General features: G+C 36.8%; 1 protein-coding gene and 1 pseudogene across 27 annotated transcripts in view; one reads left to right on the top strand and one right to left on the bottom strand.

Moving 5' to 3' along the window:
* The window catches only part of LOC309630263 (heterogeneous nuclear ribonucleoprotein R pseudogene), a 499,447-nt pseudogene that overhangs the window by 130,623 nt on the left and 346,459 nt on the right, over positions 1 to 22,365 (bottom strand). The gene's annotated exons all lie outside the window — the stretch shown is intronic.
* The window catches only part of PKP4 (plakophilin 4), a 246,574-nt gene that overhangs the window by 141,388 nt on the left and 82,821 nt on the right, over positions 1 to 22,365 (top strand). For 22 of the 26 annotated variants that reach the window (XM_082395241.1, XM_082395257.1, XM_082395256.1 and 19 more), the window contains one exon: positions 18,777 to 18,811. The exons of 3 other annotated variants lie outside the window; for them this stretch is intronic. In XM_082395241.1, the coding sequence (XP_082251367.1) occupies positions 18,777 to 18,811 (35 nt within the window). Of the gene's footprint in view, positions 1 to 18,776; positions 18,812 to 21,975; positions 22,036 to 22,365 lie in introns of those variants that run through there. One more of the 26 variants, XM_082395247.1, reaches the window with a different exon arrangement.

The following is a 22,365-nucleotide window of genomic DNA, read 5'->3' as shown; positions in this document are numbered from 1 at the left end:
TTTCATATATCATAAACTTCATACTTTTAAAGGATATGATTCAGTATTTTTTAGTATATTCATAGAGCTATGCAATCATCACCACTATCTAATTTTAGAACATTTCCACCATCCCCAAAAGAAACCCTCTACCCATTAGCACTCCTTCCCCATTTTTCCTTCCCACCCCAGCCCCTGAGAACCAGTTATCTATTTTCTGTCCCTATGAGCTTGCCTCTTCTGGACATTACCTATATATGGCATCATATAATATATAGCCTTTTGTGACTGGCTTCTTTCACTTAGCATGATAATTTCAAGGTTCATCCATGTTATAACATGTATCAATTCTTCATCCTTTTTTATTTCCAAATAATATTCCAGTGTATGGATATACCACATTTTGTTTATTCTTTTATCACCTAATGGGCATTTGTGTTGTTTCCACTTTTTGGTAATTGAGAATAATGCTACTATGTCTCAGGTTTTAAGAGGGGAAAATCCCAAGGGTTTTGCTCCAGGCATTCTTAGTTTGGGGCTGGGGAGAGGCACTGAGAGTAGCAAGGATTCCCCTTAGCCTCTCTATCCATCTTCCTACTCCCTCACAGGGGCTCGCCTTCTTTTCTTTCTCCTTTGCTCTCTGTTATGGTAAATCCTTGTATATTGCTGAGCTAGCTGAGTTAGTTTTAAGTGCATAGTAGGTAAGCTATTTGGGAGTCCTCTGATGTTTATCAGAATATAGTTCATCAGGTTTCCTTTCTTAGTATTGTATTTGGTCACTAGTGACTCTTAATAGTCAAACAAATAAAAGCTCTTTATGTTCATTTGTAATTCAGACTAAATGAAGAATAAACTATTTGATATTTGAATGTAATTATCAGGAACCCTCTTTGGGATCTCTACAGTGAATATTTATTAAATGGATCCTCTTCTGAGCAAATTTAGTGACACTGAATGTTTATGATGCAACTCTCCTGTGTTAACACAGTAAAGAGTAACACATCTGAAAGATACAAATGAGTCTGTGGCTGACCTGCATCTCTCCAGAAGTCGTTTTCTGGAGCAGTTTGCTCAAGCACAGTTCTTCCAAAAAGCATTTTAATTGCTACTGCACATTGCCATTGTGATCACAAGCCTGTTTCATCTGGGACATACAAGTCCAAGTGGCAACTATCTCTACACATTTGAATTAAACTTACATAAACTAAGTCTTATGTAGGGCATGAGCCCAAGGTAATTCAACCAGTATTCCATTAAGGTAACCTGTTTTAACCTAAGAATGTGACCATGTTGAATTTGAATTTTAAGCCAAGTAGTTTTCATAAATATTAGACTCTTTTATGGACCTAGAACATTATACAACAAAATGTCTTAATCATAGTGAATAAATATTTCAAAATGAATTACCTGTTTCTTAAACTGAGCATTTTAAAATGTTAAATTGGAGATATGGTTAGAAGGAACCACAAAAAGAGATCAAGTTTATAGTTCAAAGTCTATAGCATCAAAGTTTCAGATTAAGACTATTTTAATACATTTGGTTAAATATGGAGGCAGCCCAGCTGTATGAATTTTCCTAATTAATGAAGAGGATAATACTTTTTAAAATTCAGAAGCCCATGCATCTAAAATATATGTACCATGCCATTATTTAATTATTTATTAAAGAACTGTTTTAATTTAAATAACATTATTTCATTTTCTGTAATTTTTCATAGTTTGCATTCTATAATTACTATTCCTAAAATATGTAACAGTGATGAATTATTGAATCAATACAAGAATTATATTACTAGTCTCCACTCTTAGTCATTAGGTTTTTTTTAACGATGTGTATATTTTGATAAATTATAAGGTAATTTAAATAGGCCACATAGTATATATCAGGATGCTTTTTGGAAAAATTTACCTTTACTGCTTTATAGGAATTAATAATTACTTTAATCCTACATTTTCTTATTACTTATTTTGTACTTTTTAATCTATCTTGAGAAATGTGAAAAATACTAAAAAGTACAGAGAATGATATAACAAAAATTTAAGTACATCCCAGAATTGAAAAGCATTGATAATTCATCATTTTGGCTTTTTTATATAAAAATATATTAAACATAAAATTCAAGACCTCTTTGCCCCATTCTCCCTTCCCAATAGGCATTAACTAGTATATAGTCTTACTTTGTGTACTTTTATATAATATACATACATCATTAACATCCTTGGGCCATGATTTGTGTGTTTTTTTAACATACACAAATGGTATAATCTATGTGTCATTATGCATCTTGATTTCTCTACTCAGTGTTTGAGATCTATTCATATTGATGTGTGTAGATCTAGTTTATTTTTTAACTGCTGTTATATATTTATGTCGTAGAATATTAAACTGTTTGTCCATTCCCCTATTGAAGAACATTTAAGTTCCACTTTAAAGTATTTTAAGTAATGCAGCAGTGAACATTTGGAGACTTATCTCCTGGTTTACATGTGTGAGGTTCTAGAAGAGGTATCATTAGAAGTAGAATACTTCGGGCATAATGAATGCATGTTTTCAATTTTTCTAGATCTTGCTGAACTGCTTTCTCAGGTACCTCAACAATTGCACCCTCTCAAGCAGTGTGTGAAAAAGTTCCAGGTTCTCTCTCTTTCTCTCTCTCTCTTTTCTTTTTTGGCCAACATTTAATATTAGGCAGGATCTTTAAATTTTACCAATCTAATGTTATCTCATTTTACTTTGCATTTTCTTGATGACTAGTCGGGTTAAGTATCTTTTCATATCCTTATGATCCATTTGCATTTCCTCTTCTAGTCATATCCTTTGCCCATTTTTCTAATGAGTAATTTGGTTTTTTTATTTATTTTTGGTTCTATCATTAGTTTTATCAAGCTGAAATAACTCTGGGATATATCAATACATCTAAAATAGTACAGGCCTTGGTACATCACAACACAAAGTATACCATATTAATCTATTTTTAGAATATAAATCTTTAGTATTATGACAAATATGTAGGAGAAACAACCCTCTATATGTGATATATAATAATGGATCTCAAATTCTCCAAATCTGCCCAAACAGATGATACTAACATTCCTTTCTCTTTCTATGTCCACATTTCCTTTAGTAACTGCATCTGTTTTCTTCTGCAAAGGTTTAGGATGTCTTCTCTAAATTCACTCAATAAATAGTTATGCCTTTGCTTTACTGTAGAGATACAAAGAAACAGCCTGGAATTTCCAGTCTAGTAGAAGGGAACATTGTGTGTAATTTAGCCATATGACAAAGTACCTTGGTAGCAGCATAAAATATATGTCTATATTTTATTATTTTTATTTTTGAAGAGCACTGTGTTGATCAGATTACATTGTCCTGGCTCTATCCAGGGAGGCCTTGCTTTGGTGTCTTTGATTCTCATATCCTTAGGTGAAAATACTTCTTTGTAATTATATTAGAGGGAAGAGAACAATAGCCATTGAGCACCTATTATATAATAAACATTTGTGCTAGTCAATGTTTTATACCCATTATCTGCTTATTGTTCAAGGGTTTCCACAAAGTTTGTTTTTTAGTTTGCTTTGGTTTTTATTATTATTGTATACCTGATTTTAACATTAAGATGATATTTTCTCCTAAAAATAGTTTTATTCTATTGGTTTTCCACTGGGGTGTCAAGAATTCGTTTGAGAAAACTTGGGCAACCCACTTACCTCCACTCCACCGCTCCAGATAGACACAGTCTATATCAAAACCGCTTGCTATACAAAGACAAGTACAAAACCCCTAGCCCCCAGCCCCATCTCCACTGCCACTATTTTGTCTCTCCTTCGTAGAAACTTTGGAGTGGCTTCTATTTTCTGTTTTTGGTTGATCACAGACATATTACAAGAAGTCATGTAGGTATTAATTCAAAGATTCTAGAAAACAATCTTGAAAAACATTGCCACTAATGTACTCTCTGCAGTTCATTATTTGGGATGGGGGGGGGCAGTTTGCCATTCCTTCATCTAATTCCTTTACTCTCCATGAAATAAAGGAAGGTTGGTGTTAAGTTCCCATTCTCATTACCATTTGGCAGGTTAAGGACACAGAGGGGAAAGACTGATGTGTGTGATGAGATGTTTCCTCAGCCCTTCAGAGTTCTACTACTGTATACGCTCTAAGCCAATGATGCATAGAAAAGGAAATTGGAAATGTGATTATCCACCTAAAAGTGAGAGCCATCCATTAGTGCATTTTTAGCCGTTAATCAGCTTGCCATAAAAATGAACATGGCATGTCTGCCAAGGGCGGGGAAAAACAACTGACAAGTTTGCCAGACTTTGTAGTGACTAAATTGTTATTATAGCTGTCCTCCCTGAGGCTTCACAATCTATTTAATAACGAATCAATCTAATCTGTTTTTTGCATAGATTTTTCTGCCCTGCTGTTGTGTTACTCCCTAGTTAAATAGGGAGAAAACCACTCTAAAACTGAAGAGGAAGAATGCCTGTAGGCTACAGATTATCATAGCTTAAAAATCTTATATTAAACAATTACACATTTTAACCACTGTCAGATAGTTTAGATACAACATTTGGTTTGCATTATTGGACTGCTTATAAGCCAAGGAGGAATGTCTTTAGGGTATACATGTTTATTTCTTCTAGCCTTTTTTGTATTGGAAAAGAACAAATAACAGCCAGTTATTCTAGGATCCTGTGATCTGTTGTTTCTGCTTTAGAACATGCCAATTAAAGGTTGATCTACCCCCAGCTTTAGTTACATTATCAATAATGAGGCTATTTGAGCCACAGAGAAAATTCAAGCAAAATTATCAATGATCATCTAAGAACTGGTGCTTAGGAAGTACAAAATACAGGTTTATATCTATTTCCCGAGCAGCATTAGCAAAATAATTTTCAGTAAAGACTTATTTGTAAATAGTAAGTGAAACAGTATTGTTTTCCTTATGAACATAAATACAAAGGTAGAAACTACTATTGACCAGAGTAGTACATTAAAACAAAGTCTAGAAATTAAAATCTTGGGTGAGTTTTTTTGCAACCACTGACAAAACAATGTATTTACATCAATGATCATCAATGGCTGCTAAAATCTTTAGCTGAAAAAATGATGAGAAACTTTACAATAAATGGATCAGGCTGACAGCACCTGAACTCACTGATCTAAGATAGATGTTCTACAAAACAAAAGATAGTCAGAAGTTTTGGCCTTCTGAAATGATGCAATGGGGAGTGCATATCATCACCTAGGATGCATTCTTGCCTCCAAATTGCTCAACCACCTAGATATAAGTACCAATTCATAGGAAATCAGAGACAGAGGAACAGGTTAAATGACACTTTGCTGATGCGTTAGTTAGATCCAGTCTATCGGGAATTTTGCAAGGCAACTGAAATCGTTTCAAACAGGGAAAAAATGATGTAAGAGGGAGGGTGAGACTGCATGAAAAGAAATTTTTAGAGACATAGCAGCCAAATACAATGTGTAGACATTGTTTTGGTCTTGATTCAAGCAACTGTTTTTAAAAATTCAAACAGAAACTTTGAATACTGACTAGATATTTGTTGATATGAAGAATTTTACTGGTAATTTTTTTAGGTGTGATAATGTTATCACATTATAGGTTATAGTCTTTTAAAAGTCTCTATATTTAGAGATACATCTAAAGTAATAAGACGCCTGAGACTTGGTTCAAAATAATCTAGTAATGCACAGAAAATAGTGGGTAAAAGTATAGATGAAGTAAGTGTTGACCACATGCTCCCTTTTATTTGTTGAAGCTGGGTGATGAATCCATAGGGGGTTCATTATACTGTTTTCTTTTATATATCAGTGAGTGTGTGTTTTAAATGCTGTATAACAAAAAGTTTAAATATTAAGTGATCCAGCTCTTAATTTTCTGACTGAAATTATGGTTAAAACTTTTTTTTTCATTTTTATAAAGTTAGGAAGGTCATATTTTTAAAAATCTGAGTGGTAGATGTTTTCTTCAGTAGTTTAAATGAAGAATATTTATTTAAGTTAAATTAGATTATGAATGTACACAGTATGCTCCATATACTTTGTAATGCCTTTTCCATCAATAATGTTGGCTCACTGTGGCAATGAATGAGAGAGGGAGCAAAGAGGGGAAAGAAGGATAAAGCAGACCAACCACTTGTGTCACGTTGCGAACCATTGTTCCTCTTTTCATTCATATTTCTTAAAAGAAGAATGCTGGGTATTAAAGCTAGGAATTTAACAGTCTTGTCCAGCCACTTGTCCATTTGCCGTGGAGAGTGCCTGAGCGGTGTTTATGGCTCACACATTATATATCAAGAATTCTGTTTGAAGAGACTTTACTTTCCACTGTCATTGTTGTCATTCCTTCTCATTCATTCTAACAGGCCTTTTTCCGTTTCATTCCCCTATTCAGTAGTTTGGAAACCCTGCATAATTATGTGTGGGGGGATAATAGAGAAGAGAAGGAAACAGGGTGGGAAAGGGGATGTGGGACAAATTAGGGATCCATGAGAGCTTTCAGGGGAGATTTAAAGCATTCTAGAAGCACTTTGCTAGGTTCGTTAAGTCTTACTACCTAGAAGCCTAGCATATGCTCCACCAAATGTTGACTGTATCCTTATGTATCCATTCTTCTTCCTGGACAGTCATTGATGATGCGGGGTCTGTACTCTACCCCACGTGTGAATTCATTCCTCCTTCAGCACTAAAACAGCTATTTATGGTGCTTGTCCATGAATCAAGAGCTGAAAATGCTATTACAGGGAGAAGCATTATTTTCTCAAAAAGCAAAGCAGAACTTTAAGAAATATATCATGTTCTTCCTTTTCACACTCAAAATGAGAAGTTTCCTCAGAAATTACAGAAACTTGACTGTTTATAAAAATTTTTTAATAAAATCTTCTGGGTAATCAATGGACAGAAAGTGAATATCATTCTTTAGACACACACCAAATTTGATAATGTCTTTACATGAGTATCAAAGAATCGTATATGAATATATCATTTGCTTTTGAATGCCTAAACAGGATAAATGATCAGAGCGGTCGGTACACGTTTAATAAAACATTTAATTTTATGGTATCTTAAAGTTGCTTTTAAGTGAATTTTTATATAGGCTTTTTAAAGCATTTTACATCCTAAATAATATTCACAATGATATTGTACGCATCATAAACAGAACTATTTATAATGAGGAATTTTAAGGGTTTAGGATGTCAGCCAGTGTACCTCTTACTACAGATCTCTAAAGCTTAGTCCCATGTTAACTCTGTGCTCCATCTCCTGTAAAGCAAGTAGAAAAACAGGACCCTCGCGCTGCTTCTTACCAGTGCCAGTTTTATTTAAAAATGTAAGATTTGAATTGTTTTACATATTTCTAAAAGGAGTATATTTGTGTGTGCTCTTTCTTTTTTTTTTTTTTTTCTTAAATTTTAAGAAATGTTTTCCTTTTCTGTTTCTTTGCCTTTGGAAGAATTTGAAAGAACAGAAATGAGGGAGACAGTAGCATTTTGTAGACCTCAACACAAATAATTCACAGTAGCCCATCTATTCTGAGGCTTGACCCTTTGCCTAAATAGCATCCTAAGTTATGGCAGAATACTTAGGAAAGAGAGTTTGGTTTTGTATTTAGTCATTTTACTATTTTCCTCTCAGTTGCTTTCACTCTTTCAAATGTCCACTGAAATGTTAGAAAACCCTTCTATTCTGATTTCTACTTTTACTGGTTGGAATACCTGTTGTGGGATGGGTTTAAACAGAAGTCATGCTTCCTGTATAATTTATGGAGATACCAGAGGGAACTGTTTGTCTCATTTTTGTCTTGTACGACATTCTTTTTGATCTTCCCCTTCCCATGTGGTCCTCTGGATCTTTTATTCATAGATTCAAAGCAGTAACACAAAATGCTTTTGTCAAAGAATATTTAACATCTTCTAAAATGTGTGTTCACCTCTAGTCCCTGTGAAAGTTACTTGAATTGTTTAAAGGGCTAATCTGATATTTCCTGTTCCTTTAATGTTTTTGCTGTGCATCAAGTACATAACTTTCTCTTTCAGAGACTGGCTGTAATATTATTTATTTTTACCTTACCTTTTCCTGGAATCCATTTTAGACAGATGTTACAAAGGTCCGAAAATATGGTAAAGTGGCACGAGGGAGGAGTGGAATGAAGAATTGAGTAAACAAGGGTGAGAACAAAATAGAGCCAGTCATGAGACCAAAAATGTTCACCGCAATGTTCAGTTATACATTTTACTCTAAACTTGCTAGCAGCTAGTGGAAAACCAAGATTGCACTTTTATACCACCCTTTGCTGTTCCTCATTATTTTTTAAAGACTGAAATTGTAAAAGCATATTCTGAGAGTGTGGCCAGTTTTTTCAGGTGAAGTGTCACTGCGCAAGGAGTATGTGGGTCAGACTGTAAGCCTTTGACCTTTCCCGTGTTCCATGAAGCCTCAGGCCTGCCTTCCTGCAGCCGTCTTGCTTGCTCCTTCTGTTGGTCACCCAGATGATTGTGACAAGTGAGTGCAGGTGGACGGGCACATATCCATCACCATGCATGGAAGGGAACTCAAGGCTCATGTCCTGTTGCTGATGGCTCAGGAGCAGCTGCATTCTACGTGAAGGACATCATTTTTAATTCAAGTGCCTTTTCTTTAACCTCAGTGTCACCTTCAGACATATAAATAATTATGAAAAGAGAGCCTTTGCCCTGTCTCATTTTTTATGCCTTGCTCAGTTCAAATTACAGGCATATACCATTTTCAGGGGCAATTTAAAACCGTAACACACAAAAATAATAATAAACTACAATTATGGGCATGTTGTCATGGTTTCACTTTTCCTGACTGCTGGTATCAAGTGGTCCTTTGGCAGGAAGAAGGAAATCAGTCTCCATCCAATAGAAAATTTTCTAGAGTCTGAGAGCACAATAAAGAGGACACAGAAAGAAGCCTCAGTCCTGAAAAATCATAAATTTGGACTAAGAGCTTTTGGTTTTGTTTTTGTTGAGATTGATTATGAATAGACAATAAGTAAATTTGGAAGAGGCTCCCAAAAATGTAGTAAAATACTAAGAAGGATTGCTTTCTAAGTATTACTGCTAAAATATCCTTATTATCTAAATGCTAGTGATTTGTCAAACTAGGGTCCTCAGAGCCCCTTAGGAAAAATAACGTGGTGGGTAGGGATAGCCGTCTGCCTCCCAGCTCCCCTCCTCTGCTTCAGCCAGGCAGAGCCGTTCACCTTCATCGTCTGTGGTACATATTGGCCTTCCCGTCTTTGACTTACTGAAATAGCCTAGTGGAAGAATAGCTATCCACAGCTGTCTCAGGAAGAATAAGCATAATGTATTTAATTTTGTCTAATTGCTCTAGTTCTGGCAGTAAGACAGAGTATGTCTCTGTTTAATGTAAAGGATTTATTTCTTAGTTAATTCTCTTTTTTTAAAGATAGATTTTATTCATTTTTTTAAATTTTTGTTTATTTATTTTTGACTGCGTTTATTTATTTTTGGGTCTTCATTGCTGCACACGGCTTTCTCTAGTTGCACCGAGCAGGGCTACTCTTCGTTGTGGTGCACGGGCTTCTCCTTGTGGTGGCTTCTCTTGTTGCAGAGCACGGGCTCTAGGTGCGTGGCCTCAGTAGTTGTGGCTCGTGGGGCCTAGAGCGCAGGCTCAGTAGTTGGGGCACACGGGCTTAGTTGCTCCGCGGCATGTGGGATCTTCCCGGACCGGAGCTCGAACCCGTGTCCCCTGCATTGGCAGGTGGATTCTTAACCACTGCGCCACCAGGGAAGCCCTTAGTTAATTCTTATCTAACTAAAAGGGAGAGATGAGGTCCTTGTTTCCCAAACATAAGAAAAACAAAACTGTTAAAACCTATCAGTTTCCTATTGTTAGGTGGTATGAGTTCTTGGAACATCAGAAGATGGCTCATGGCACTGGAGAGCCCTTGATTCCATCTTAGGCTTCTAGACCCCACTTCTCACCATGCTAATTATGAGTGTAAAATGAACTCAGGAACATTCTTGCCAAGGTCAAGATGAGGAGAAATTTGACCTGCTTACATGGTGAATGCTTTAAAACCTGGGACTTTCACAGGCATTATCTTCAAAAAGTGCCCTTCTCAAGCATAGATTCAAGAGCACTCAAGAAAGCTAAACCACAGAATGAGCTTTACCCAGATAAGAACTCACAAAAAACTAACGGAATATTTTACAAATGCATTAACAGAAACTGGGTAAAGTTTTAAATGTACTAATTAAAAGGAAAGTCAAAGCAATACTAGATAGAAATTTTAAAAGACTTAAAAGTGTGGTACGATGTTATCGCCATATCATAATTTAAGATTTAATTATAGTTAATGAAGATAGAGAAATTTAAGTATTGGATAGAATGGGTTACTCCATGAAGGGAATTTATTTTAAATTTTATCTGGTAGCACTCCAAATAGAGACCAAAAGTTGAGAATCATTAGTAGTTATTTTGCCAGATTCTGGCTGAGAAAATCCTAGGTGCATAATAGGAAATCTGGAGTGACCTGTGGACTATGAAGCCTAGCTTTCATACCTAAGAAGATTCTGAAGCGGTTCATTAAAAAGTAATCTGTAATGCCTAGAGGATAGCTGGGTAGTAAGTAATTTCAATATGAATTAATCGCCTAAAATAAAAACCCAAACAAACCAACTTTTTCTCTTTTAACTGAGAAATGGACCTTGGAATCAAGTGAAAGTTGGACTTATAAATATTAGAGCAATGGATTACAAAGGCAGTTATAGAAAACCAATAATGAGCTGCCAGAATTTTTTTCATAATGGATTTAGAATCCAGAACATTTGCTAATGGAATAACTTCAGTTAGTAATGAATTGGTGGAGAAGGAGAAAAATGCATTTTGGAATTTATTCCAGCTACTGAGATTTCATCTGTAAGCATGTGGTAGTTCTTAAATTCAAGAGTTAACGTGTGCAGAAGAAATACAGAACTTTTTCTTAATTGAAGTATAGTTGGTGTATAATATTATATAAGTTACAGGTGTATAATGTACTGATTCGCAATTTTTAAAGGTTATATACTCCATTTACAGTCATTATTAAATACTGGCTATATTCCCTGTGTTGTACAGTATATCCTCTTAGCTTATTTATTTCATACATAATGGTTTGTACCTCTTTATCCCCTGCCCCTATCTTGCCCTTCCCCTCATCCCTCTCCCCACTGGTAGCCACTGGTTTGTTGTCTATATCTATGAGTCTGTTTCCGTTTTGTTATATTCACTAGTTTGTTGTGTTTTTTAGATTCCTCATATAAATGCTATCATACAGTGTTTGCTTTCTCTGTCTGACTCATTTCACTTAGCATAATACCCTCCAAGTCCATCCATGTTGCTGAAAATGGCAAAATTTCATTCTTTTTTATGGCTGAGTAGTATTCCATTGTATATATGTATATATACACCACATCTTCTTTATCCAGTGTTGATGGACACTTAGGTTGCTTCCATATCTTGGTAATTGTAAAGAATGCTGCTGTGAACATTGGGGGTGCATGTATCTTTTCAAATTAGTGTTTTTTGTTTTTCTGGATATATACCCAGGAGTAAATTTCTTTGTCATACGGTAGTTCTATTTTTAGTTTTTTTGAGAAACCTCCACACTGTTTTCCACAGTGACTGCACCAATTTACATTCCCACCAACAGTGTACAGGGTTCATTTTTCTCCACATCCTCACCAACATTTGTTGTTTGTGTTCTTTTTGATGATAGCCATTCTGAAATGTGTGAGGTGACATATTATTGTGGTTTTAATTTGCATTTCTCCGATGATTAATGATGTCAAGCATTTTTTCACGTGCCTGTAGGCCATCTGAATGTCCAGAAATACAGAACCTTTGTGTGGAACTCAACATTTATGGTCAGAGCTCAAAATAGTAAAACTAATAGGAAAGTCAAGAGCAAAAAGTCAGGCCAGCAATGTACACATACAGTTTTGAAAATATTTATAGTAAGATTAATGAACATATGATCAATGAGAGTTCATCTATTAATTACCTCTGCTCAGTAAAGGAAGATCACCTAAGGGTCATTTTAGAAAAAATATTGTGAAAGAATATGTTGTAATAGTGAAATACATAGCTTATGTAATGCTGCGAAATTGGGGTGGTTTAAACAACCATTTGAAGAGGTTGTCGTAATACAGAGGGGAGACATGACATGTCAGGTTTATCTGCACATGTGGGCTATTATATTGATGGTCTCCCAAACTGGCTGATTTCTAGCACTTTATAGTTTTTGATCTGTGGGAACTGAAGCAAATTCTTGAATATAACAATACATTTCACATTGCTACATACCTCTTCCCTCGGAGGCTTCATGTTCAGATTCCTACCTGGGTAGTCCTAATACCGATTCACCTCATTTTCACAGGTAAGTAGAAGGAGAGCTGGGTCTTGTGTTTATTTTTTATTTTTTTTTTTATTTTTTTATTATTTATTTATTTATTTATTTATTTTTGGCTGTGTTGGGTCTTCGTTTCTGTGCGAGGGCTTTCTCTAGTTGCAGCGAGCGGGGGCCACTCTTAATCGCGGTGCGCGGGCCTCTCACTGTGGCGGCCCCTCTTGTTGTGGAGCACAAGCTCCAGATGCGCGGGCTCAGTAGTTGTGGCTCACAGGCCTAGTTGCTCCGCAGCATGTGGGATCTTCCCAGACCAGAGCTCGAACCCGTGTCCCCTGCATTGGCAGGCAGATTCTCAACCACTGCGCCACCAGAAGCCCGGTCTTGTTTTTATTTTAAAAGACAAATGTTTCACACTTCAGGTTGTTATAGATATGTGAATGCTTCTTCAATCATAACACTGCTGGACTCATCAGAGTACTCTCTTACAGGTTTCTGCCTTTAAGATCAGCCTTTCAAAAGTCTCTTGACACCTTGCCTTTGAGGGGCATGTGATCCAGTGGGGGAGTCACATGCATACTGTAATGAGTAATTACAAGACAATTGTGAGCATGCAGAAGGCAAAGGCTTTGCCTCTTGTCACCATTATACCCCAGCCTCTAACAATGTCTGGCACTCAGTAGATGATCAATAAATATTTGTTGGATTGATTCCTATAATATTTACAATAGACATCTTTTCTATAAGATGTAGAAAGAGCCAAAATCTCCTTTGTAGAATGATTGAAACAATTTCTAAAATAACGTAGGATTAGCCTTAATAAAGAGCAACCCAAAAAGTTAAGGTCAGCTATCATTTATTTAGCATCCTATTCAATGCTGGTCGGATGCAGATAGAATTAAGACACCATCTTTACCCTCAAGAGAGCCATAGTCTGGTAGTGGAAACAGGTAAACAAATCCTGCAATTACAATCGTATGAAAAACAAAACTCGAGATACATTAATGGGTACATTCTTGATGTAAAGGAAGAAGTGATCAACTTTCATCAAGCTAATTCTCGAAGGATGATTAGTGCTCACCAGAGAGGACGCTGTGGAGGGTGTGTGGTCTAGACAGTGGTACACACCCATGCTCTATTCATAAATCAAATAGTTTCTAGAATATTCATTCCAGTAATTCCTGTCCTTTAATGCCAAGTGAAATTGAATTTGTTTTTGGCTGTGCTTAATTTTTTGAACTACTGATGAGGGTTCACATATATATAGCTGTGTGTGTACACATATGTGTGTGTATAAAATTTCTTAACACAATGACTTTTTTTAAATAAAACAAAGTGAAATAACTCGGATTCTGTCCCAATTCAGTGTATCTTATAGGAGAATAATGACAGTAACCTGCACTTTACTAGTGATAGAAAGAGCCCCATCTAGACCAGGGAGAAGGTGAGGGAAATGACACGGTAAAGTTACTGTGTAGCTCCACCAAATTCTCCACTCCCCCGTCCCCTCCTGTTTACCTACTGCTGTCCACTTAAGCTCACATCTGACACAGTAGGAAATCAGGAGGAAATTGAGTAGTGACAATTTAGACCATTTTCCAAAGATATTCCTGTTATTAAGTGATACAAAGTGAAGGTAAACTTAAGGGTGTTCCATTTCATGGGTGTATGGCATATATATTGTTACACTGTACCACATATACCATTCTGGAATTTGTGTAATTCTGAGTTTCCAGACTGTGTTCCTACATAGTCTACCCCCAAAATAGCATTGGAAGCGTGGAGCAGCCTGGTATGTGAGGAAACTGCAAGTAATTAGAAGTGCCTAGAATGTAGGTTTGTGTGGGAAAGGGCAAACGGGAAGGAACCAGGTGGTGGAGGGCCTTCTGTGCCATACGAAGATGTTTGAATCTCTGCCATACTAACTAAGATGTTTGAAATTTATCCTGTAAGGATCTGTTGTGCGTTAGCATCAGGAGAATTTCAGGTTTGAATGTTTTCAGATTTGAAAAATCACTGTAGCAGCAGCCTGGAAGAGAGCCTGAAAGGATGAGAAATCAAAGCCAAGCAGACAAGTTAGGAAAGAGACTGAAAGAATGATCTAGCCAAAAGACGATGAGAGGATGAAGGCCTGAACTGTGTCCTTTGTCGTAGGGATGAATTCAGAGGCTGTATGTTTTGAGTGAGCGCCATGTGCCAGATACTGTCGTAGGTTCTGGAGGTGTATCTGTGAACAAGGCAGACTTCCCTGCCCTCGTGGAGCTTACATGCTAGTGAGGCGGGCAGGGTAGGGGAGACAATAAAATGACTCCATGTTCTTCAGTGTGAGTGACTAGGTGGTGATGATTAAATGGGAGTTCGTTTGGGGGGAAAAAGGGTTTCAATGTGTTGAGTACAAAATGTATTATATCCAGTGTGCACTTGGAAATACAGGTAAAGAGTTAAGGAGTGAGGTTTCAGCTCTTTTCAGAGGGCCTGTTTGCATTTGTTTTCAGTCATAAAACATCAGTCAGAACTTTCAGCTACAAACGGTAGAATCCTCTCTGGCTTGTATAAGCAGGAAAGGAACTTATCAGAAGCTGTTAAGTGTCAACTTTCAGAACCTCCAGGAAGCCCAGAGAGCCAGATTCTGAGTCGGGGTATCCAGGGCCAGTGCCCCCGCTACTCTCCCCGCGGTGCCACCGCCTCCCCTCACGTGCCTCCTTCTAGACCCTCGGTCACTGGCCGGCTCTCTGGCTGCAGAGGAGTGTGAGAAGGCTAGTTTTCTCACACGTAGCATGGGATGTCAAGATGAGGGAGGTTTGGGTTTCAAAGTCAGCCATAAATATTCAGCAAAGGTAATTTTGCCTCCATTTATGTCTATGAATGAAAAAATATATAATTTCTTAAGTGTACAGAATTTTATAGTGATTTATTGCATTTTCTCATGTAATACTGTGATGAAGACATGGTGTCTTCTCCTTAAAACAAAACTAAGATTTTTTTCACATTAAAATGGATTGCCTTGATTTTTTAATCTGCTAATGAACTTGCTTCTAACTGCTGTTCACTATCTAACCAAACAGTCCCAGACTTATAAATGGATTTCATTCTAGAAGGTTGTTGATAATTAAGTTATTAGAAATTGTGAATACCTCTTCCCAGTGAAACAGAGTTATTGTGGATGATCCCATTCTTGTATTTTAAAATGTTTCACATTCCAGTGGAAGATCCTAGAACATAAACTGCTTGGCATCTTCAGATGAGAAGTGAAAGGGAATGGGATGGAGTCATTCATGGCCACAGTGCCTGTAGACACATTGCAGACATTCAGTAAAAGTTGGGGAAGTGTTTCTAGGAATAGATGGCTAGAAGGAGAGAGGAAAGAAGGAATATGCCTGTGTCTAATGTGGAGCTGCCTCTCATTTTATTGTTCCAATAAAAGTGACTTGAAACATTCAGTGACTTAAAACAGCATTTCAAAACTGCACATATTTACTGCGTGATCCCTGAATCCCAGAGTGGTGAACAATTTGGGAATCATATAAAGTAAGTGGTTCAGAAAGAAATAGACTGTTCTGAATAACATATAATGACCAGCTATCATACAGAATTGTGGAATTAGTTTGAAGGTAAATGGGCTGAATATATAGTCTTCAAAATGGAACTTTTTGCTTATTTTTAATCCTCAATATTAACTTACTTTCCTAGTGATCTTTATTGTTTGTCTAGAATAGAGTAGGGAAAAATAATTTTAACGGAGGCTTCCCCTTGCCTTCACCTAGGAATACCTTATTGTATTTTGATGACCAAAGGCCTTTTCAGCAGCAAAAATGCTGTTTGCCTGATTGTTATGCAATGAGGCTGCTGGAATTTCCTACCTGGAGTGGGAGAGAATAATTTGACCTGTTCGAACAAAGTAGTAAGTAATAATTTACATACACCCGATCTTTCAGAACAATGAAGATCCCGGTATTACTTTTTCACAATTTGTGTTACAGCAGCAATATATATTAAGCGTCTTCTACGTGCCAGGCAGTATGCTGGGTACTTGACCTAAAGAGACGCGCAAAACAGCCGCAACCCTTGCCCAATTTGAGCAGTTAAGATGAATTATATTCTATGATCTATAACTTCAAGAATAAAAATCTTGTAAAGATATTTCATTAAAGTTTATGTAAATTTCAATCAGAAGATAACAGACTTTATCACTCCCAAGAAACTTGAGGTATATTAAACAATTCTGGATGGCAGTTTGATTTACCATGTATTTTAATATTGACAAAAAATATGAACATGTTAATAGGAACACAGTTGGGTAATAGCAACCTCAGTGATTAGAAAACTAATTTAGATAATAGAATTAAATAATAAAAACATATTCAAGAGAAATTGAAATTCAATCTAGGAAACCACTTCTGAAGTCATAAGAATGTGATGACCTATCTTCAGGAACAAGACAGAAGTGCCTTTATTGATACTTGACCAAATTTTCATCTTTTTTTCTTCCCCGTCAGTCCCTTTTGAAATCAGTTAGGAGTGCATGAGGTACAGGAACATGACTGGAGTGCTGAAGATTGGCATTAAGTGACTCCATTCACTGAGAGCATGCCCCCCTGCTTGCAGCTAGTTCAAGGTCCTGGAATGTGAGCTGCTCCGCCTGTGGTGACAAAAAGGCAAATCACAGACAAAAGTGAAGTTCAGGGAATTCTTACTGAATCTAGAGTTTTTAACCAGGAAGAGTTTCATTAGCCACTTAATGACTTGGGGGGAATATCAAGCAACAAACAAGGACTTAAAATCTTACACCTACAGCACTGAAAGGATGTCCCTTTCTTTAAGTTACAGAGTTTCCTTAAGCCCAAAGTCACATACCTTTTCCATAAACTTAATAAATACTTCCAAAATACTTCAATATGTGTTTGTTTCTGATTTCCAGAAAAAAAGTACAAATGTTTAAAAAGGAAAAAACTCCTTTTAGTTGTACCCCACAGAAATAACTGCTAGCACTTTGGTTTTTATTTTTCTAGACTTCTTCCCAGGCATATTGTGTGTGTGTGTGTGTGTGTGTGTGTGTGTGTGTGTGTGTTTAACGCAAAAATGGGATCACAAGCTCTTCTACTGTATAGCACAGTGGTGAGAAGTCCTGACCTGGAAATCAAACCATCCTGGGTTTGAATCCCAGCTCTCCCAGTTACTAGCGTAAGACTTTGGCCAGTTTTTTTTATCTGTAAAGATAATAATGTACCTATTCATTAGGTTGTTGTGAATAATATAAAGGAGATAATATATGTGAGGTACTTACTCTGACATTTAATAAATGCCTAATAATCCAGCCTCTTGTACCTTTGTTCTACCACACCGTCCCCTAAGCACCATGCTTTCCCGTACTGAGTATTTTAAGCGGGGGGTGGGGGACCAGGGAGGCACAGATATGTTTTTATGCACACATTTTTACAATCTGTACTCTATAAACCAAGAAAAATATACAATTAAAATTTTCTCCTAGTTTGTAAAACCTTATATTTTGATATAAAGGTTTAGGATATTTAAATTTTATAAGGCAACATTCAGTTCAAAATGACCCCGTTAACTTATGTGTCTATTATAGCATCTAGGGCTTCTTTTGAAAATAAGTAAATTGAATGAACTTCTTAACAACCTTTTTGGTTCTTTTTAATGTATATGTTGTACAGTATAATATATATGTTATTTTAATTTATATGTAGTTTTTTTTTTTTCAATAAATTTATTTATTTATTTTTGGCTGTGTTGGGTCTTCGTTTCTGTGCGAGGGCTTTCTCCACTTGCGGCGAGCGGGGGCCACTCTTCATCGCGGTGCACGGGCCTCTCACTATCGCGGCCTCTCCCGTTGCGGAGCACAGGCTCCAGATGCGCAGGCTCAGTAGTTGTGGCTCACGGGCCCAGTTGCTCCACGGCATGTGGGATCTTCCCAGACCAGGGTTCGAACCCGTGTCCCCTGCATTGGCAGGCAGATTCTTAACCACTGCACCACCAGGGAAGCCCTATATGTAGTTTTCATATTAGTTATTCCACACAAAGCAGTGTAGTACTTCATATAAGTACTATGAAGGTCACAGTTAGTTGTGCTATTGTATTTGTCTTATCCAAGGAGAATCATACTTTTTGTGTCATTTTGTAAGTCGTTTTACAACTTTATAAGTCATTTTATAACTTGCCTTAATTTCCAAGAAATACAGTTTTGTCCCAAATTGATGTGGAGGGTTAAATACTGTCTAAAAATTAACTTAGAACAGTCATTTTAAATTTTGTTTGAGGTTTTTATACTTTTATATAATTAAATGTGAAAATTAAATGTCTATATGCAAAACAGATCCAAAGTTAAATTTTATGACAAAGGAAGTAAATGTTCCATTTTTTTTCCTTCTTTTTCTCTAGCTCAACTGAGAAGTCATTTCCGTGGAGATCAACAGGTATGAGTTTTTAATCATATAAAATATCTTCCTTTAATTTTGCACAGACAAAGCCTGCTCTCTTAAATTACTACCTCTTGGTGAAATCAGCCAAGCAAAGCCTTTAATAGTGACAATATTGAGCTGCTTTGCTTTGAAGTAGTACTTTCTTAATATGCTTAATTTTTTTTAACATACTTGAATAGATTTACATATGCCAGCTGTAAAGAAGTTAAAGCATTGGGCATCAAAACATTTTTAATATCAATTCAATATCTGAATTTTTTATCATAAAGAAATTCAGGGATGCCCTCCCAAAGGTTGTTGTATAATCTGGGTAAGTTCCCTATCGGTTATATAAGTCAAGGTCTTTCCTTTTACAGTGTTTCTCATACTCAAGAGAAGAGTTGCCTGAAATGTTCATTTTCCTTATGTATCCAGACGTAGGCCACCTGATAGCTTCTAAAATAGTCTGGAAGATTCTAACGTAGTCTCTTTATCTCTTCTTTTTACCCTAAATTCACCTCATATCAAGGATGAATTGCACTGAGGAGAGTGCCTGCCGCTTTCACAGGTGTTTGATATCTTCACACTCAGTCTTCACTCATTAAACGCTTACTGAGTAGCCACATCATGAACCAAGTACTATACATGTCGTTGGTCAGACAGTGTTGGGCTCCACACACACGCGCCCCTCACCTCCCTCCCCTCTCGTAATGTAAAGGACAATGCCAGCAATGTGTAAATGCTAGAATAGGCCTTGATATCTAAATACTTCGGCAGTTTTTAAACAAGGTTTGAATTGAGTAAAACTTAAATCACCAAATGCCTGGTATCTGAGTTTACCTGAACCTGGCACCAGGATTCTGGTGTTATTTATAGTGGATACAAGGCAATTTGCCGTTCTATAAAGAAGCTATTCCCAAGAAATGTAGTATTTTACTCAAACCATAGATTAGGAAGAGACATGTGAAAGGCTACTTAACAAGAAGCAGTTTAATACAAGGAAAGACATGGCATGAAATAAGACGTGGTTAACTACCAAGTAAGTATTATGTGGGAAACATTGTCATTAAATGGACAGCCCACTTTTGAGATAGCTTTGCAGAGAGGATGAGCCTGGAGCCTGGGGCTTGACCAGCAGCCCGGCTGTGGAGAGAGCACTGTCATTGGGCAGCAGAAGAGATGACAGAAATGTCTCGTGGGAACATTTAAAACTAGTTTGAGAGATGATAAGATGTGCAAAGGCTAGACAGCCACACTGGGCCAAATTATAGAGATCTGTAAATACCAGGGACTTTGAACTTCCTGCACGTCATTGGGAGCCACTGGAAATCGTCTGAGCAAAAAGTCACCTGATTTAAACATTCCTCAGGAGAAATAGCAGTGCTATGAACTGTTAAAAGGAGAGTTGAAAAATTCGGTTTAAAGAAAAACACACAGTGCATTTGCTACTTGGCTATGGCAAGCACGTACCATTTAATGTAAAATTCTCCTGTAAGTTTATGTTTAATACTGCATCATTAATTTATTCCGAAAATATTTCTTGAGAGTCTAGTTGGCTAGCACATAGTTGTCAATGTTTAAAACAAATATCCTTGCCTTCTTAAGTGTTTCAGGTCTAGTGGAGATATATAACTCTATACACTTAAAATTGGGGGCGACGGGGGTGGATTCTGTGAAGGAAAACTACAAGTGTATACCATGTTTACCCATAGCTCTATTTTTGGACATTTAGGTTGTTTCTAACTTTTCATCGTAATAAATAACATTATGGTAAACATCCCTATGTATAAAATTATATCTGCAGCTTTGATTTACCTTAGGCTAGATTTTTAGGAAGAAAACTATTCAAACTATATGAACATTTTTAAGGCTCTTTAAATGTATTACCAAGTTACCTTCCTTAAAAGATTGCATTCATTCTCCCTCCCTTTAGGTATATGAGGCCAGTCCTCTCATACTCCCTCATGAGTGTCATCATTTATATCTCTATCTACAAAATGTTTCGATATCCCGCCGTTGCCCTTTTCTCTTGGAGGGCTAGTGTTTGATAGGTGAGAGTTCTTTGTAGCCCAAGGAGAATAGCTGTGTCAGTCAGGGCCCAACCACCCAAAGGAGTGGTCATTCCTGGAAGCTGCTGCCATGTCTAAGACTGCAGGGACAAGGGGCTGGGTGGCTTTGCCACCAAACTGGAGCAGTGGTGGGAGGTGGAGCCTGGGGAGTTTTCCAGCATTAGCTGGAACCATGAAGGAGATTCAGCCATGCCAGCAGTGCTGCCTGAAGTAGAGCTGGAGAAACATCCTGACTGAACTGAGCTGGAGGGGGCAGTTGTGGATTTTTTAACTGCCAAAAGCCAGGCAGGCACAGTGTGTAATTGCATTGATTTACATATGGAGAGAATGCGCTTGTGAAGACGCACGATGGAGAGGGAACATCTGGGCCCTTGGCATCCTTTCTACCTCTCCTCCCCTCCAGTGCATTTACTCAGCTTCAGTCATTTGACCACCATCTTCATGATTTACTAATGCATAAAATATAGATAGATCGATAAAATATTATAAATAAAATATTATATATATATTTCATTTAATATATAAATATTATATATTCATATATTTTTTATTATATGCCAGATAGCTCCCCAGATACTTTAGTGTTAGGGAAGTACAACTCTAGTAATTCATCTGTCCTCACCACAGCGGCATTCATAATTCACAACCGATAACTATACTTCATCCCTTACTTTGGTCAGAGTATACTGCTGCCCAAACTCATATTCCAACCTGGGAGTTTTACTTACCCTTTTTCCTTTTGCAGGGAGGGGGAAATATATTAACTTTCAAACACAGCCAACACAACTGATATTTATTCTACTCTCTATTATTTTAATTACATTAATGTTTCTTGTGTGTTTTCTTAAATTTGCCTACTTTTCAGCCATACTTAAGGTATTTAGATTGTAACCATGGCAATAAGCTCTAATGATAAGGGTAGAAAATTGAAATTTAATTGTATGAATAAAAGAGAAAAATCTGATTTGTTTCATATTCCTTTTTCTGAGCAGTTAGAGATGCCCTTTAGCAGTTTGATTGTAAGTAAACGGGATGAAATGACAGTTTTGCTGCTACTTTTCCTGTAAAGTTTAACTGTTATCTTCTCTTTACCAGTTTGCACGCAGAGACACTGAATGTAATATGAAAATAATCTTGTTTTTAGAATTCGGCAGTCCCACCCAGAATGAGGTAGGGGTGGCTTAAATATAAAAAAATACTTAAAAGGTCTTTGGTCTATTTTGTCTTTGGCTAGGTCTTGACAAAAGAAACATCTTTATTCAATTATCTTGGTTTCCTAAATAAGAAAGGATTATTTGAAAGGATTTAGGATTGAAGGTCTGTTATTGTTCCTCATTTTTCTTTAATATTTTGAAAATTTACTTGAAGACAATTTCTCTACCTTGTGTGTGTGTGTGTGTGTGTGTGTTTGTGTGGTTTATTACAAATTTGGCTTGAAAATCTTTTCAGCCATAAGGTGAATTGTTAGCAAGGCAATAGTTTGATCACTACCTGGGAGAG

This window comes from Balaenoptera borealis, assembly GCF_965194805.1.
Source record: "Balaenoptera borealis genome assembly, chromosome: 6".
In the NCBI taxonomy this organism is placed as follows: Eukaryota; Metazoa; Chordata; class Mammalia; order Artiodactyla; family Balaenopteridae; genus Balaenoptera; species Balaenoptera borealis.
The sequence above is the reverse complement of the archived record's forward strand: the minus strand, read 5'-3'. Positions and strand labels throughout refer to the sequence as shown.